This window comes from Balaenoptera physalus (genome assembly GCF_965194825.1).
Source record: "Balaenoptera physalus genome assembly, chromosome: 13".
NCBI lineage: Eukaryota > Metazoa > Chordata > Mammalia > Artiodactyla > Balaenopteridae > Balaenoptera > Balaenoptera physalus.
Window position 1 is genome coordinate 18405649 of NC_138892.1, and position 16228 is coordinate 18421876.

The 16228-nt window shown below is 39.9% G+C and overlaps 1 protein-coding gene across 4 annotated transcripts in view; it reads right to left on the bottom strand.

The window, feature by feature from the left end:
* Positions 1–16228, bottom strand: part of TDG (thymine DNA glycosylase) — a 33212-nt gene that overhangs the window by 16240 nt on the left and 744 nt on the right. The window contains exon 1 of one of the 4 annotated variants that reach the window (XM_082419481.1): positions 2132–2381. The exons of 2 other annotated variants lie outside the window; for them this stretch is intronic. In XM_082419481.1, coding sequence (XP_082275607.1) covers positions 2132–2154 — 23 coding nt within the window. In that variant the 5' untranslated portion in view covers positions 2155–2381. Of the gene's footprint in view, positions 1–1856; positions 2014–2131; positions 2382–16228 lie in introns of those variants that run through there. One more of the 4 variants, XM_082419484.1, reaches the window with a different exon arrangement.

The window sequence follows — 16228 nt, forward strand, 5'->3', positions numbered from 1 at the left end:
GAAACATGATTTCTGTTAGAGCAGCTAAAACTTCTCTTAAATGCCCTCATTGATCTTGAGCTTTAAATGTAACATTCATTCTGCCATTTTCCATCTACAATCATTTTTCTTAACATGAAATGAAAAATCAAAATCAGAACTAAGTGCTTATATTTTCTGTCATCTACTAACAACATGCCAGTGAACAAGGCAGAAAACCCAAATCTTTCTTGTCCTTCTTATTGTCCACACTAACTCAAAAAAGTTCTTGTTCTCTTTAACATTTCTAGAAAGCCCAATCTCATCTGAGAGTTAATCTTAACTGTCTGTATTCTCGGTGGTCTGTGTCACACGTTTCCAGTCATTTTTGACTTGGCATCCTACTTCCCATCTTTGGTACATGTCCTTTTCATGCTTGAGCTCATTAGAAACATACTGGTCCTCTTTTTCCTTTTTTCCTCTCTGGTTAGACTGTAAGTACTTGTTTAGACTCTTGAACTATTCTCTCTTTTTTAAAAAAGATGTCTATATCTATGGAATTTTTTTCTTTGAATTTTTGGAAATTAATCTTCCAAAGTAAATAGTAAATTCACTATACCCAAAGTTCCATGCCATTCCTTGATTAGCACAAAGTCAAGGATGACAGAGAACCACTTTCTCAGAATTACCTGGGGCCTGAGTCATTTCAGAATGCCCAAGGATAAATTCCTGAGAGTACTAACACAGAATTCTCCATATTTCCCAAGGCAAAAGCTTTGCAAATCAAAATAAAAAATGATCTATAACCCAATGGATTAAGTGAAGACCAAATATAAGTCAGACAGTTTTGAGCTAAACATTGTACCAAAGAGACCTATTACTTTGCTGTAAGACACTGAGTAAGGTCTGACGATGTGAACAACCAGCCCTCCCCAAATCTGCATTCCGGAACAGGCATGAGGGCCAACCGGACTCTGCCATTTTATTTAAGGTATTGAGCGTCCAGATTTTAGTGTTCGCGTGGGGCCTGGAACAAATCTCCCGCGGATACAGAGAGATGACTGTAATTTACTTCATGGAAGGTGTTACCCAGGTTTCAATTCTGATCCGAAGATTACAAAGATGAGAGTGATTTCCACAAGTTTTGGTGAATTCTTTTATTTGTAAAGTTCTTCACGGAAAGAAATGGAGTTGTTTATTTCGGGATTTGATTCATAATGTCAAGATGAAGTCTGCACTTCATCTACATATATCTCCTTCCCTAAACTCTAAGACAATCTATGTTGGTTACTTAAGCACACCCCTTCCACATAACGCCGACTCACAGCATGTCAGAACTGGATTTCACAGACGCCCTATTTTACAGATATGAACAGGCTCAGAGAAGTTTAGTGTCTTGCCCAAGTTCAGGGCCCAATGGCCAGAAAGTCAGGATAATTTTTCATTAGGTCTAACAGTATTGTATTCCAATGTAAACCTTTTTTTTTTTCCCCCTTTTTAAATACTCTGTTACCATATTTAGTTCATTTGGCTTTCCGTCTGAGGTTCCTATTTCGAGATCTCTGCTTTTGCAAAACTCTCCACGCCTCTTACACTCCCCAAAGGACATATTACAAGTAAATTCTTAAGAGAGTCCCGAAGACCACTAGAACACAATTTCAGACGACTTCTTGGGAGTGTTATTCCTAGTCCCAAAATTCAAGAGCTCTAGTGCGGCAATGTTATCTACCCTGTGCCCCTGACGTCCACCTTTGAGGAAGGAAGACACAGAAAATCTACAACTCTGAGATGCAAACTCCTGGAGTGATACGTGTGATACTACATCCTTACAGCTCTGCACGGTAATGGAGGGTGAAGGGAAATGTAGCCAAGAAAGGTAACCGGAACCAAATACTAACCGGAGACTGCTGGCTGCTTATTATCGCATTTTAATGCTGGCTAGCTGCCGGGAAGGACTGGAGATCGGACCCCAGATGCAAGCGGCGCCCAGTCTGAGGGACCTATGCAAGGGGCGGCCCGAGCAGGCCGCCAGTGCGCACGCGCGGCCCCGGCCTTTGTACTGGGGCCGTGGCCTTAAAGACCCCCTGCGTGCGTGCGTGCGCGCGCGCGCGCCCGCGGCCTGCCCCGCGGCGAAGGGCGCGGGGGGAGGGGCGGCGCCCCGCCCCGGCCTTACCTGCCTGCGTTCTCCGCTTCCATTCCCTGCTGCCGATCGCGCGCGCGGCTACTCCTGCCCGGCAAGCGAGCGACCGGACTCTGTAGTACCGCGACCCAAGCACGTACTGCGGTACGGTAATAACCAGACACTTAGATTCGATTGCTGGCAGAACTGGGACAGCGGCTGGCGCTCAAGCTCCTCCCCCAAGTTTCTAGTCCCCCTCCCCCCAGGCCAGACCCACCCGCCGTCCGGCGCTTCCGTCTGCCCGGAGCCAAATCACACGCCCTGTGCTTGTCACGTGATGCAGGGCAGTCCAATCACGTTCTTTCCCCTCTCGTTGGTTCTTCTGCTCGCCACTTGGCCTTCCGGGAAACGTGGAGGATAAAAAGGCAGGGAGGGGGAATGCTCTGGGGCTGTAAGCTTTTGCTACCCGGTTTTTCGGTGGTGGGCTGGTGGCGGTGCGTGCGAGTTGGGGAAGTCCTCTCTGTGGGCGCTGTGTCGGTGGGGCCGTTATGCTTATCACAATTATCCAGGGCTTTCCACCTGGATAATTTTATTCCAATTAAAAAGCGATTTGCATTAATTACCAAGTAATTACTGTGATGTAGGACAAAGCAGAGACTTTGGTATCAGAAAACTGGGCCTCAGTTTCCTAATCTGTAAAATGAGGGTGATTGTAAAACGGCTTTGTAAAATGTGGAACTTTACGTAAACCGTTCTCTGCTTTACTTTTAATATGTAAAAATATAAAAGTTTAAAGTCTGTGAGAGTAGTTGGCACTCAAGCATCACCTCGTCCTTACAACCTTCCAGACTAACCCCTCTTTTATTCTCACTGGTTGTTAAAGCTGGGTTTTGTTTCATTCGTTCTCAAGTTAATCGCTGGTTTTTGTACAAGGACATCATTAAATAACTCTTAATGGAAATAGGCTTTTCTGTTTCTTTAGTTAGCCTGATGGGACACATGGCTGCTGTATTAGTTAGCTTTCCATATTTTATACTGTGAGTCCAAAATCTCAGTGGTTTACAGCGACAAAGGTTTATTTCTCACTCATTAATACACGAGCTGGGAAATGGCTGAGGCTCTGTGCCACTTGTGTCTTCATTCTAGGATCCAAGAAAGGGCTTTCATGAGTAAATACAGAAATATTGATTTGTATTATATGAATTGCTTAAGTGAAACAACATTTTTAAACTTTTCAGAACGTCTACGAATACTCTGCTTACTAGTAAGTAGGTGTCACTCAGAACCTGATTCATGGTCGGTATTCAGTGATTATTTGTTGAGTGAATGAATTAACAACAGCCCAACCTCTCTTTCTCTCTGGTTTTGCTAACCACTCAGGACCACAATCCAGAAAAGTTTTTTTTTTTTTTAATTTTAATTTTTTTAATGCTATTCTTGTCTGCTTACGTTCTTTTTATGTATGTATATACGTATGTATGGCTGTGTTGGGTCTTCGTTTCTGTGCAAGGGCTTTCTCTAGCTGTGGCAAGCGGGGGCCGCTCTTCATCGCGGTGCGCGGGCCTCTCACTATCGCAGCCTCTCTTGTTGCGGAGCACAGGCTCCAGACGCGCAGGCTCAGTAGTTGTGGCTCACGGGCCGAGTTGCTCTGCGGCATGTGGGATCTTCCCAGACCAGGGCTCGAACCCGCATCCCCTGCATTGGCAGGCAGATTCTCAACCACTGCGCCACCAGGGAAGCCCCAGAAAAGTTTTAAAGCAACATCTTTGAGGTACTCCTGTATGTATTTTTTTTTTTTTTTGCCACGTCACGGCTTGCAGGATCTTAGTTTCCCAACCAGAGATGGAACCCGTGCCCCTTGCAGTGGAAGTGCAGGGGTCCTAACCACTGGACTGCCAGGGAATTCCCTGTCCTGTATGTATTTTTAAATGCATGAATTAGGCGAGCATATTGTGAAAATTAAGTAGAAGTGAAGGTTACTAGTGGGAAGCTCAAGAAGTAGGAAGCTAGAGTTGTGGGTAGGAAATCGCCTCTGATGCTGGCAGGCAGGGCCAGCTTTATGGGTGTCTGATCTGTGTAGTCGAATAGGGCCCTACTCTTATAAGGGCCCCATAGTTAGTTAATTTAATGTTCTGCTACTGCCATCTTGAAATTCTTAAATAATTATTTAATGAGGGGTCTGCATTTTTACTTTGAACTGGGGTCTGCAAATTATGTAGTTGGTCCTGTTGACAGGTGTTAAAGAGCAAGATTAAATAATGTGCCAGTGTCTCTGTTGAATATGGGGGCCTTGGAGGCCAACAGCTCATAGCAACAAGGAGAATGGATGACAGCAGTTATATTCATAACAATAACAATGGTGATAATAATGATGGCAATACAGCAGCTTACATTTACTGACTATGTACCATGCACTGTTGTAAGTGCTCTGCATATATTAATTCTTTTAATTCTCAGGAGAAACCTATGAACTGATGCCACCGCTCAAGTTTGAAGGCTATCAGGCTGGAGAACCGGAAAAAGCCAATGCTCCAGTTCAAATCAGAAGGCCATCTGCTTGAGAATTCCTTCTTGTTCAGGGAGATCTTTTGTTCTGTTCAAGCCATCAACTGATTGGATGAGGCCCACCCACGTTATGGAGGGCAATCTGCTTTACTCAAAGTCCACTGATTTAAATGTTAATCTCATCCAAAAACACCCTCATAGCAACATCCAGAATAATGTTTGACCATATATCTGGGCAACATGGTCCACCTAAGTTGACACATAAAATTAACCATCAGAGGTAGCAATTATTATTATCTATATTTTGCAGACAAAGAAAGTGACAGCGAGGTTAAATAACTTGTGCAAGTTCACACAACTACTAAGTGGCAGAGTCAAGAGTATTGCCAGGGCAACCTGGCTCCAGAGTCCACCCTCTCAGAGCTATATGTGAGCCTTAGCAGAGCAGGAGGAGGAAGGAGGGCTTCAGACAGAAGGCTATTCAAAGCCCAAATTGCTGGTCATCGTATGTTTATAGCATTAAATGCCTGTGTTAGCAAAGAAGAAATGTCTCAAATCAATGACCTCAGCTTCTGGACTTCCCTGGTGGCTCAATGGTTAAGAATCCGCCTGCCAATGCAGGGGACATGGGTTCGAGCCCTGGTCTGGGAAGATCCCATATGCTGTGGAACAACTAAGCCCGTGTGCCACAACTGCTGAGCCTGTGCTCTAGAGACCGCAAGCCACAACTACTGAAGCCTGCGTGCCTAGAGCCCGTGCTCCGCAACGAGAAGCCACTGCAATGAGAAGCCCATGCACCGCAACGAAGAGTAGCCCCTGCTCACTGCAACTAGAGAAAGCCTGCACTCAAAAACGAACACCCAACATGGCCAAAATTAATTAATTAATTTTAAAAAGTGACCTCAGTTTCCATCTTAAGAAACTAGAGAATGAAGAGCAAATTCAACTCAAAGTAAACAAAAGAGGGATTTCCCTGGTGGTCCAGTGGTAAAGAATCCGCCTTACAATGCAGGGGACGTGGGTTTGATCCCTGGTCAGGGAACTAGGATCCCACATGCCACGGGGCAACTTGGCCCACGCACCACAACTACTGAGCTTGCCTGCCTCAACTAGAGAGCCTGCATGCTGCAAACTACAGAGCCCACATGCTCTGGAACCCACAGGTCACAACTACAAAGCCCACGCACCCTGGAGCCTGTGCACCACAACTAGAGAAGAGAAAACCCGCAGGCCACGACTAGAGAGAAGCCTGCGCGCCATAATGAAAGATCCTTCATACCTCAACACAGATCCCACGTGCCGCAACTAAGACCCGATGCAGCCAAAAAAATAAATACTAAAATAAATAAATAAATAATATGTAAATCTTTAAAAAAAAGTAAACAAAAGAAAAAATATAGAGTGTAAAATCAGCGAAATCGAGACTAGAAAAACAATAGAGAGAATCAATGACACCAAAAGTTGTACTTTGAGAAGATCAATAAAACTGATAAACTGCTAGCCAGATTTAACAGGAAAAAAAAGGAGAGAAGACACAAATTAACAATGTAATAATGAAATAAGTGACGTAACTATACATTCTACATGTATTAAGACACAATAAGGGACTATGTTGAACAACTCTATTTCTATAAATTCAGCAACTCTGATGAAGTGCACAAATTCCTTAAAGACACAAACTACTGAAGACCAGTCAGGATAAATAGATAACCTGAACAGCCCCATATCTATTAAAGAAATTGAATTTGTAGTTAAAAACCTTCCCACAAAGAAAACTACAGGCCCAAATCGTTTAACTGGTGAATTCCAGCAGACATTTTTAAAAAAAATTAATTAATTAATTAATTTGTTTTTGGCTGTGTTGGGTCTTTGTTTCTGCGTGAGGGCTTTCTCTAGTTGCGGCAAGCGGGGGCCACTCTTCATCGCGGTGCGTGGGCCTCTCACTATCACAGCCTCTCTTGTTGCGGAGCACAGGCTCCAGACGCGCAGGCTCAGTAGTTGTGGCTCACGGGCCCAGTTGCTCCAGCGGCATGTGGGATCTTCCCAGACCAGGGCTCGAACCCGTGTCCCCTGCGTTGGCAGGCAGATTCTCAACCATTGCGCCACCAGGGAAGCCCCCCCCAGCAGACATTTAAGGAAGAAATAATACCAATTCTGCCAAACTCTTCCAGAATTTGAAAAGGAGGGAATATTTTCTAACTTATTTCATGAGACCAACATTACCCTGTCACCAAAAGTGGACAAAGATGCTACAGGAAAAGAGACTACAAACCAATATCTATCATGAACATAGATGCAAAAGTTCTGAACAAAATTTAGCAAATCGAATCCAACAATATATAACAAGGATAATACATCACAACTAAGTGGAATTTATCCAAGTACAGTCATCCCTTGATATCCACGGATAATTGGTTCCAGGACCCCCCTGTGGGTGCCAAAAATCCATGGGTGCTCAAGTCCCTTATATAAAATGTCATAGTATTTGCATATAACCTATGTACATTCTCCTATATACTTTAAATCATCTCTAGATTACTTATAATTACCTAATATAATGTAAATGCTATGTAAATAGTTGTAAATACAATGTAAATACTACATAAATAGCTGCCAGAGTGCAGCAAATTCAAGTTTTGCTTTCTGGAACTCTCTGGATTTTGTTAATATTTTCAATCAGAGGTTGGTTGAATTCCTGCTTGTGGAACCCACGGATATGGAGGAGTGACTCTAATATAAGGTTGACTTAACATTTGAAAAAAATCATTCTATATAATTTATCACATTAACAAATTCTTCAAAAGCCCTTATGACCACCTTAATAGATATAGATAAGGATTTGACAAAATTCAACATCCATTTCTGATAAAAAACAAAAAACAAAAAACAAAACTTTAAGCAAGCTAGAACAGAAGGGAACTTCCTCAACTTGATAAATGACATCTATTAAAAACTTACTGTATTTATTAAGAGTTCATTTTATGGTTTAAAGTAAAGAATCCTATGAAACCTACAAAAAACGTACTAGAATAAGTGAGTTTAACAAAGTTGCAGGAGAAAAGATCAATATAGGACAATCAATTGTATTCTATATATTATCAACAAGCCATCAGAAAAAACACCATTTACAATAGCATCAAAAAATATGAAATACTTAGGGATAAATCTGATAAAGGATGTTTCCTGAAAATTACAAAAATACTGCTGAGAGAAATTAAGTAAGACCTAAATAAGTGGAGAGATACATTGTGTTCATAGGTCAGAAGACTAAATATTGTCAAGATGATCACAGATTGAATATTACAGCAATCAAAATCCTAGTAGGCTTTTTTGTAGAAATTGACAAGACGATTCTAAAAGTCACATGGAAATGCAAAGATCTAGAATAGACAAAACAACTCTTTAAAAAGAAAGAACAGTATGATATCACTTATATGTGAAATCTAAAAAAATAAAACAAACTAGTGAATATAACAAAAAAAAAAGAGAAAGAAAGAACAAAGAACAAAATTGGAGGACTAACACAACCTGATTTTTAATATAACTCTACAGTAATCAAGACAGTGTGGTATCATGATAGACAACAATATATCAAAGGAAAATAATAGAGTCCAGAAATAGACACATACATACATAGACAACTGGTCAGCAGATTTTCCACAAAGGTATGCTTTCAGTGGAGAAAGCACAGTCTTTTCAACAAATGGTGCTAGAACAATTGGATAGGCATATGCAAACAAAACAAGACTGGGGTGCACACCTCACACCATACAAAACGTTTAGCTCAAAATGGATCACAGACTTACCTGGAGAAAACCATAATTCAAAAATATACGTGCACTCCAGATTGGAACTAAGATGGCAGAGTAGAAGGACGTGCTCTCACTCCCTCCTGTGAGAACACCAGAATCACAACTAGCTGCTGGACAATCATCGACAGGAAGACACTAGAACTCACCAAAATGATACCCTACATCCAAAGACAAAGGAGAAGCCACAGTGAGACGGTAGGAGGGGCACAATCACAGTAAAATCAAATCCCATAACTGCTGGGTGGGTGACTCACAAACTGGAGAACACTTATACCCCAGAAGTCCACCCACTGGAGTGAAGGTTCTGAGCCCCACGTCAGGCTTCCCAACCTGGGAGTCCGGCAACAGGAGGAGGAATTCCTAGAGAATCAGACTTTGAAGGCTACTGGGATCTGATTGCAGGACTTTGACAGAACTGGGGGAAACAGAGACTCAACTCTTAGAGGGCACACACAAAGTAGTGTGTGCATCGGGACCCAGGGGAAGGAGCAGTGACCCCAGGGGAGACTGAACCAGACCTACCTGCTGCTGTTGGAAGGTCTCCTGCAGAGGCAGGGGCTGGCTGTGGCTCACCGTGGGGACAAGGACACTGGCAGCAGAAGTTCTGGGAAGTACTCCTTGGCGTGAGCCCTCCCAGAGTCTGCCATTAGCCCAACCAAAGAGCCCAGGTAGGCTCCAGTGTTGGGTCGGCTCAGGCCAAACAACCAACAGGGAGGGAACCCAGACCCACCCATCAGCAGTCAAGTGGATTAAAGTTTTACTGAGCTCCTCCCACCAGAGCAACAGCCAGCTCTACCCACCACCAGTCCCTCCCATCAGGAAACTTGCATAAGCCTCTTAGATAGCCTCATCCACCAGAGGGCAGACAGCAGAAGCAAGAATAACTACAATCCTGCAGCCTGTGGAACAAAAACCACATTCACAGAAAGATAGACAAGATGAAAAGGCAGAGGGCTATGCACCCCATGAAGGAACAAGATAAAACCCCAGAAAAATAACTGAATGAAGTGGAGATAGGCAACCTTCCAGAAAAAGAATTCAGAATAATGATAGTGAAGATGATCCAGGACATTGGAATAAGAATGGAGGCACAGATCGAGAAGATGCAAGAAATGTTTAACAAAGATCTAGAAGAATTAAAGAACAAACAAACAGAGATGAACAATACAATAACTGAAATGAAAACTACACTAGAAGGAATCAATAGCAGAATAACTGAGGCAGAAGAACGGAGAAGTGACCTGGAAGATAGAATGGTGGAATTCACTGCTGCGGAACAGAATAAAGAAAAAAGAATGAAAAGAAATGAAGACAGCGTAAGAGACCTCTGGGACAACGTTCAACGCAACAACATTCGCATTATAGGGGTCCCAGAAGGAGAAGAGAGAGAGAAAGGACCAGAGAAAATATTTGAAGAGAGTATAGTCAAAAACTTCCCTAACATGGGAAAGGAAATAGCCACCCAAGTCCAGGAAGCACAGAGAGTCCCATACAGGATAAAGCCAAGGAGAAACATGCCAAGACACATAGTAATCAAACTGGTAAAAATTAAAGACAAAGAAAAATTATTGAAAGCAGCAAGGGAAAAATGACAAATAACATACAAGGGAACTCCCATAAGGTTAACAGCTGATTTCTCAGCAGAAACTCTATAAGCCAGAAGGGAGTGGCATGATATACTTAAAGTGATGAAAGGGAAGAACCTACAACCAAGATTACTCTACCCAGCAAGGATCTCATTCAGATTTGATGGAAAAATCAAAAGCTTTACAGACAAGCAAAAGCTAAGAGAATTCAGCACCACCAAACCAGCTCTACAACAAATGCTAAAGGAACTTCTCTAAGTGGGAAACACAAGAGAAGAAAAGGACCTACAAAAACAAACCCAAAACAATTAAGAAAATGGTCATAGGAACATACATATCGATAATTACCTTAAACGTGAATGGATTAAATGCTCCAACCAAAAGACACAGGCTTGCTGAATGGATACAAAAACAAGACCCATATATATGCTGTCTACAAGAAACCCACTTCAGACCTAGGGACACATACAGACTGACAGTGAGGGGATGGAAAAAGATATTCCATGCAAATGGAAATCAAAAGAAAGCTGGAGTACCAATACTCATATCAGATAAAATAGACCTTAAAATAAAGAATGTTACAAGAGACAAGGAAGGACACTACATAATGATCAAGGGATCAATCCAAGAAGAAGATAGAACAATTATAAATATATATGCTCCCAATATAGGAGCACCTCAATACATAAGGCAACTGCTAACAGCTATAAAAGAGGAAATCGACAGTAACACAATAATAGTGGGGGACTTTAACACCTCACTTACACCAATGGACAGATCATCCAAAATGAAAATAAATAACGAAACAGAAGCTTTAAATGACACAATAGACCAGATAGATTTAATTGATATTTATAGGACATTCCATCCAAAAACAGCAGATTACACTTTCTTCTCAAGTGTGCACGGAACATTCTCCAGGATAGATCACATCTTGGGTCACAAATCAAGCCTCAGTAAATTTAAGAAAACTGAAATCATATCAAGCATCTTTTCTGACCACAATGCTATGAGATTAGAAATCAATTACAGGGAAAAAAACGTAAAAAACACAAACACATGAAGGCTAAACAATATGTTACTAAATAACCAAGAGATCACTGAAGAAATCAAAGAGGAAATCAAAAAATACCTAGAGACAAATGACAATGAAAACACGATGATCCAAAACCTATGGGATGCAGCAAAAGCAGTTCTAAGAGGGAAGTTTATAGCTATATAAGCCTACCTCGAGAAAGAAGAAAAATCTCAAATAAACAATCTAACCTTACACCTAAAGGAACTAGAGAAGAAGAACAAACAAAACCCAAAGTTAGCAGGAGGAAGGAAATCATAAAGATCAGAGCAGAAATAAATGAAATAGAAACAAAGAAAACAATAGCAAAGATCAATAAAACTAAAAGCTGGTTCTTTGCGAAGATAAACAAAATTGATAAACCATTATCCAGACTCATCAAGAAAAAGAGGGAGAGGATTCAAATCAATAAAATTAGAAATGAAAAAGGAGAAGTTACAACAGACACCACAGAAATACAAAGCATCCTAAGAGACTACTACAAGCAACTCTATGCCAATAAAATGGACAACCTGGAAGAAATGGACAAATTCTTTGAAAGGTATAACCTTCCAAGACTGAACCAGGAAGAAATAGAAAATATGAACAGACCAATCACAAGTAATGAAATTGAAACTGTAATTAAATTCTTCTTCCAACAAACAAAAGTCCATGACCAGATGGCTTCACAGGTGAATTCTATCAAACATTTAGAGAAGAGCTAACACCCATCCTTCTGAAACTCCTCCAAAAAATTGCAGAGGAAGGAACACTCCCAAACTCATTCTATGAGGCCACCATCACCCTGATACCAAAACCAGACAAAGATACTACAAAAAAAGAAAATTACAGACCAATACCACTGATGAATATAGATGCAAAAATCCTCAACAAAATACTAGCAAACAGAATTGAACAACACATTAAAAGGATCATACACCATGATCAAGTGGGATTTATCCCAGGGATGCAAGGATTCTTCAATATATGCAAATCAATCAATGTGATACACCATATTAACAAATTGAAGAATAAAAACCATATGATCATCTCAACAGATGCAGAAAAAGCTTTTGACAAAATTCAACATTTTTTATCTGGAGATAAAAAACCTCCAGAAAGTGGGCATAGAGGGAACCTACCTCAACATAATAAAGGCCATATACAACAAACCCACAGCAAACATCATTCTCAATGGTGAAAAACTGAAAGCATTTCCTTTAAGATCAGGAACAAGACAAGGTTGTGCACTCTTGCCACTATAATTCAACATAGTTTTGGAAGTCCTAGCCATGGTAATCAGAGACAAAAAGAAATAAAAGGAATACAAATTGGAAAAGAAGTAAAACTGTCACTGTTTGCAGATGACATGATACTATACGTAGAGAATCCTAAAGATGCCACCAGAAAACTACTAGAGCTAATCAATGAATTTGGTAAAGTTGCAGGATACAAAATTAATGCATAGAAATCTCTTGCATTCCTATAGAGTAATGATGAAAAATCTGAAAGAGAAATTAAGGAAACACTCCCATTTACCACTCAACAAAAAGAATAAAATACCTAGGAATAAACCTACCTCAGGAGACAAAAGACCTGTATGCAGAAAACTATAAGACACTGATGAAACAAATTAAAGATGATACCAACAGATGGAGAGCTATACCATGTTCTTGGATTGGAAGAATCAACACTGTGAAAATGACTATACCACCCAAAGCAATCTACAGATTCAATGCAATCCCTATCAATCTACCAATGACATTTTTCACAGAACTAGAACAAAAAATTTCACAATTTGTATGGCAACACAAAAGACCCCGAATAGCCAAAGCAATCTTGAGGGAAAAAAACGGAGCTGGAGGAGTCAGACTCCCTGACTTCAGACTATACTATAAAACTACAGTAATCAAGACAATATGGTACTGGCACAAAAACAGAAACATTGATCAATGGAACAGGATAGAAAGCCCAGAGATAAACCCATGCACCTATGGTCCACTAATCTATGGCAAAGGAGGCAAGGATATACAATGGAGAAAAGACAGTATCTTCAATAAGTGGTGCTGGGAAAACTGGACAGCTACATGTAAAAGAAGGAAATTAGAACACTCCCTAACACCATACACAAAAATAAACTCAAAATGGATTCGAGACCTAAATGTAAGACTGGACACTATAAAACTCTTAGAGGAGAACATAGGAAGAACACTCTGTGACATAAATCACAGCAAGATCTTTTTTGGTCCACCTCCTAGAGTAATGGAAATAAAAACAAAAATAAACAAATGGGACCTAATGAAACTTTAAAGCTTTTGCAAAGCAAAGAAAACTACAAACAAGACGAAAAGACAACCCTCAGAGTGGGAAAAAATATTTGCAAACGAATCAACGGACAAATGATTAATCTCCAAAATATATAAACAGCTCATGCAGCTCAATATTAAAAAAACAAACAACCCAATCCAAAAATGGGCAGAAGACCTAAATAGACATTTCTCCAAAGAAGACGTACAAATGGCCAAGAAGCACACGAAAAGCTGCTCAACCTCACTAATTATTAGAGAAATGCAAATCAAAACTACAGTGAGGTATCACCTCACACCAGTAAGAATGGGCATCATCAGAAAATCTACAAACAACAAATGCTGGAGAGGGTGTAGAGAAAAGGGAACCCTCTTGCACTGTTGGTGGGAATGTAAGTTGATACATACACTATGGAGAACAGTATGGAGGTTCCTTAAAAAACTAAAAATAGAATTACCATATGATCCAGCAATCCCACTACTGGGCATATACCCAGAGAAAACCATAATTCAAAAAGACACATGCACCCCAGTGTTCATTGCAGCACTATTTATAACAGCCAGGTCATGGAAGCAACCTAGATGCCCATCGACAGACGAATGGATAAAGAAGAGGTGGTACATATATACAATGGAATATTACTCAGCCATAAAAAGGAACGAAATTGGGCCATTTGTTGAGACATGGATGGATCTAGAGACTGTCATACAGAGTGAAGTAAGTTAGAAAGAGAAAAACAAATATCATATATTAATGCATATATATGCAACCTAGAAAAATGTTACAGATGAACCGGTTTGCAGGGCAGATATTGAGACACAGATGTAGAGGACAAACGTATGGACACCACAGGGGGAAAGTGGCGGGGAGGTGGGGATGGTGTTGTGATGAATTGCTTGGTTGGGTTTAACATGTATACACTGATGTGTATAAAATTGATGACTAATAAGAACCTGCTGTATAAAAAAATAAAATTCAAAAATTCAAAAAAAAAATACATAGTGCACTCCAGTTTTCATTGCAGCACTGTTTACAATCGCCAGGATACGGAAGTAACCTAAATGTCCATCAACAGAAGAATGGGTAAAGAAATGTGGTACATATATACAATGGAATATTACCCAGCCATAAAAAGGAATGAAACTGTGCAATTTGCAGAGACATGGATGGACCTAGAGACTGTCATACAGAGTGAAGTAAGTCAGCAAGAGAAAAACAAATATTGTATAACATCACTTATATGTGGAATCTAGAAAATTATACAGATGAACTTATTTGCAAAGCAGAAATAGAAATAGAGATGTAGAGAATGGACGTATGGATACCAGGGGAGGAAGAGTGTCTGGGATGAATTGGGAGACTGGGATTGACATATATACACTACTATGTATAAAACAGATAACTAATGAGAACCTGCTGTATATATAGCACAGGGAACTCTACTCAGTGCTCTGTGGTGACCTAAATGTGAAGGAAATCCAAAAAAGAGGGGATATATGTATACATATAGCTGATTCACTTTGCTGTACACCAGAAACTAACACAACATTTTAAAGCAACTATACTACAATAAAAATTAATTAAAAAAATGGATCACAGACTTCACTGTAAAACCTAAATCTCTAAAACTTCTGGGAGAAAATACAAGAGAAAATCTGTGACCCTGGGTTAGATTTCTTAGATATAACACCTAAGCATGACCCATTAAAGAGAAAAATGAAAATGGGACTTCATAAAAATTAAAAACTTCTGCTCTTCAAAAAATTAAGAAAACGAAAAGACAAGGTATAGACTGGGAGAAAATATTTGTAGATCAAATCTATCTGATAATGGACTTGTATCCATAATATATAAAGAAGATTCAAAACTCATAATAAAAAAAAAACCCAATTAAAAAATGTGCAGAGGGCTTGAACTGATACTTCCCTCAAAGAAAATATAAGCACATGATTCTCAACATGATTATTCATGAGATACCATTACCCACGTATTAGAATTGCTAAAATTAAAAAGACTGATCAAAGTGTTGGAGAGGATGTGGAGAAACTAGAACTCCCATATACTGTTGGTGGGAACCTACAATTGTACAAGTACTTTGGAAAACAGTTTGGCAATTTCTTTAAAAGTTAGATATATACCTACCATAGCTGCAGCCATTCTACTCCTAGGAAAGTACCCAATAGAAATGGAAGCATATATTCATAGACCTGTATACACGTCTTTCTGGCACTCTTCACTGTTCATAGCAGTTTTATTTGTATTAGCCCAAAACTGGAAACAACCAAAATGTCAACCAAAGGCGAATGGATAAGCCAGTTGTGGTATAATTATACTCAGCAATAGAAAGGCGTGAACTACTGATACATGCAACAGTGTGGATGAATCTCAAAATAATTGTGCTGCATGAAATAAGCCAGACCAAAAATAGTATATACTGCATGATTCCATTTCTTTAACATTCTGGAAATGCAAACTAACCTATAGTGACAGAAAACAAGATCAGGTTGCCTAGGAAATGAGGCTGTGTGGGAGAAATTAGAAAGAGGAGCAAAGAAACTTCTAGAGGTGGTGGATGTTTTCATAATCTTGATTGTAGTAATGGTTTCACAGGTGTACAAATATGTCAAACCTCATCCAATTGTATGCTTTAAATACGTGCAGTTTACTGAACGTCAAACATACTGCCATAAAGTGGTTTTAAAAATGTGAATGTATCATGATACATGTTATGTACACAAGATTGATTTTTCAGAATTGTCTTGCATTAACCTTTTGCTTAACAAAAAGTAATCCATAATCAAAGCACAATCTTTTTTTTTAAGTTGAAGTATAGTTGATTTACAATGTTGTGTTAGTTTCAGGTGTACAGCAAAGTGATTCAGATATA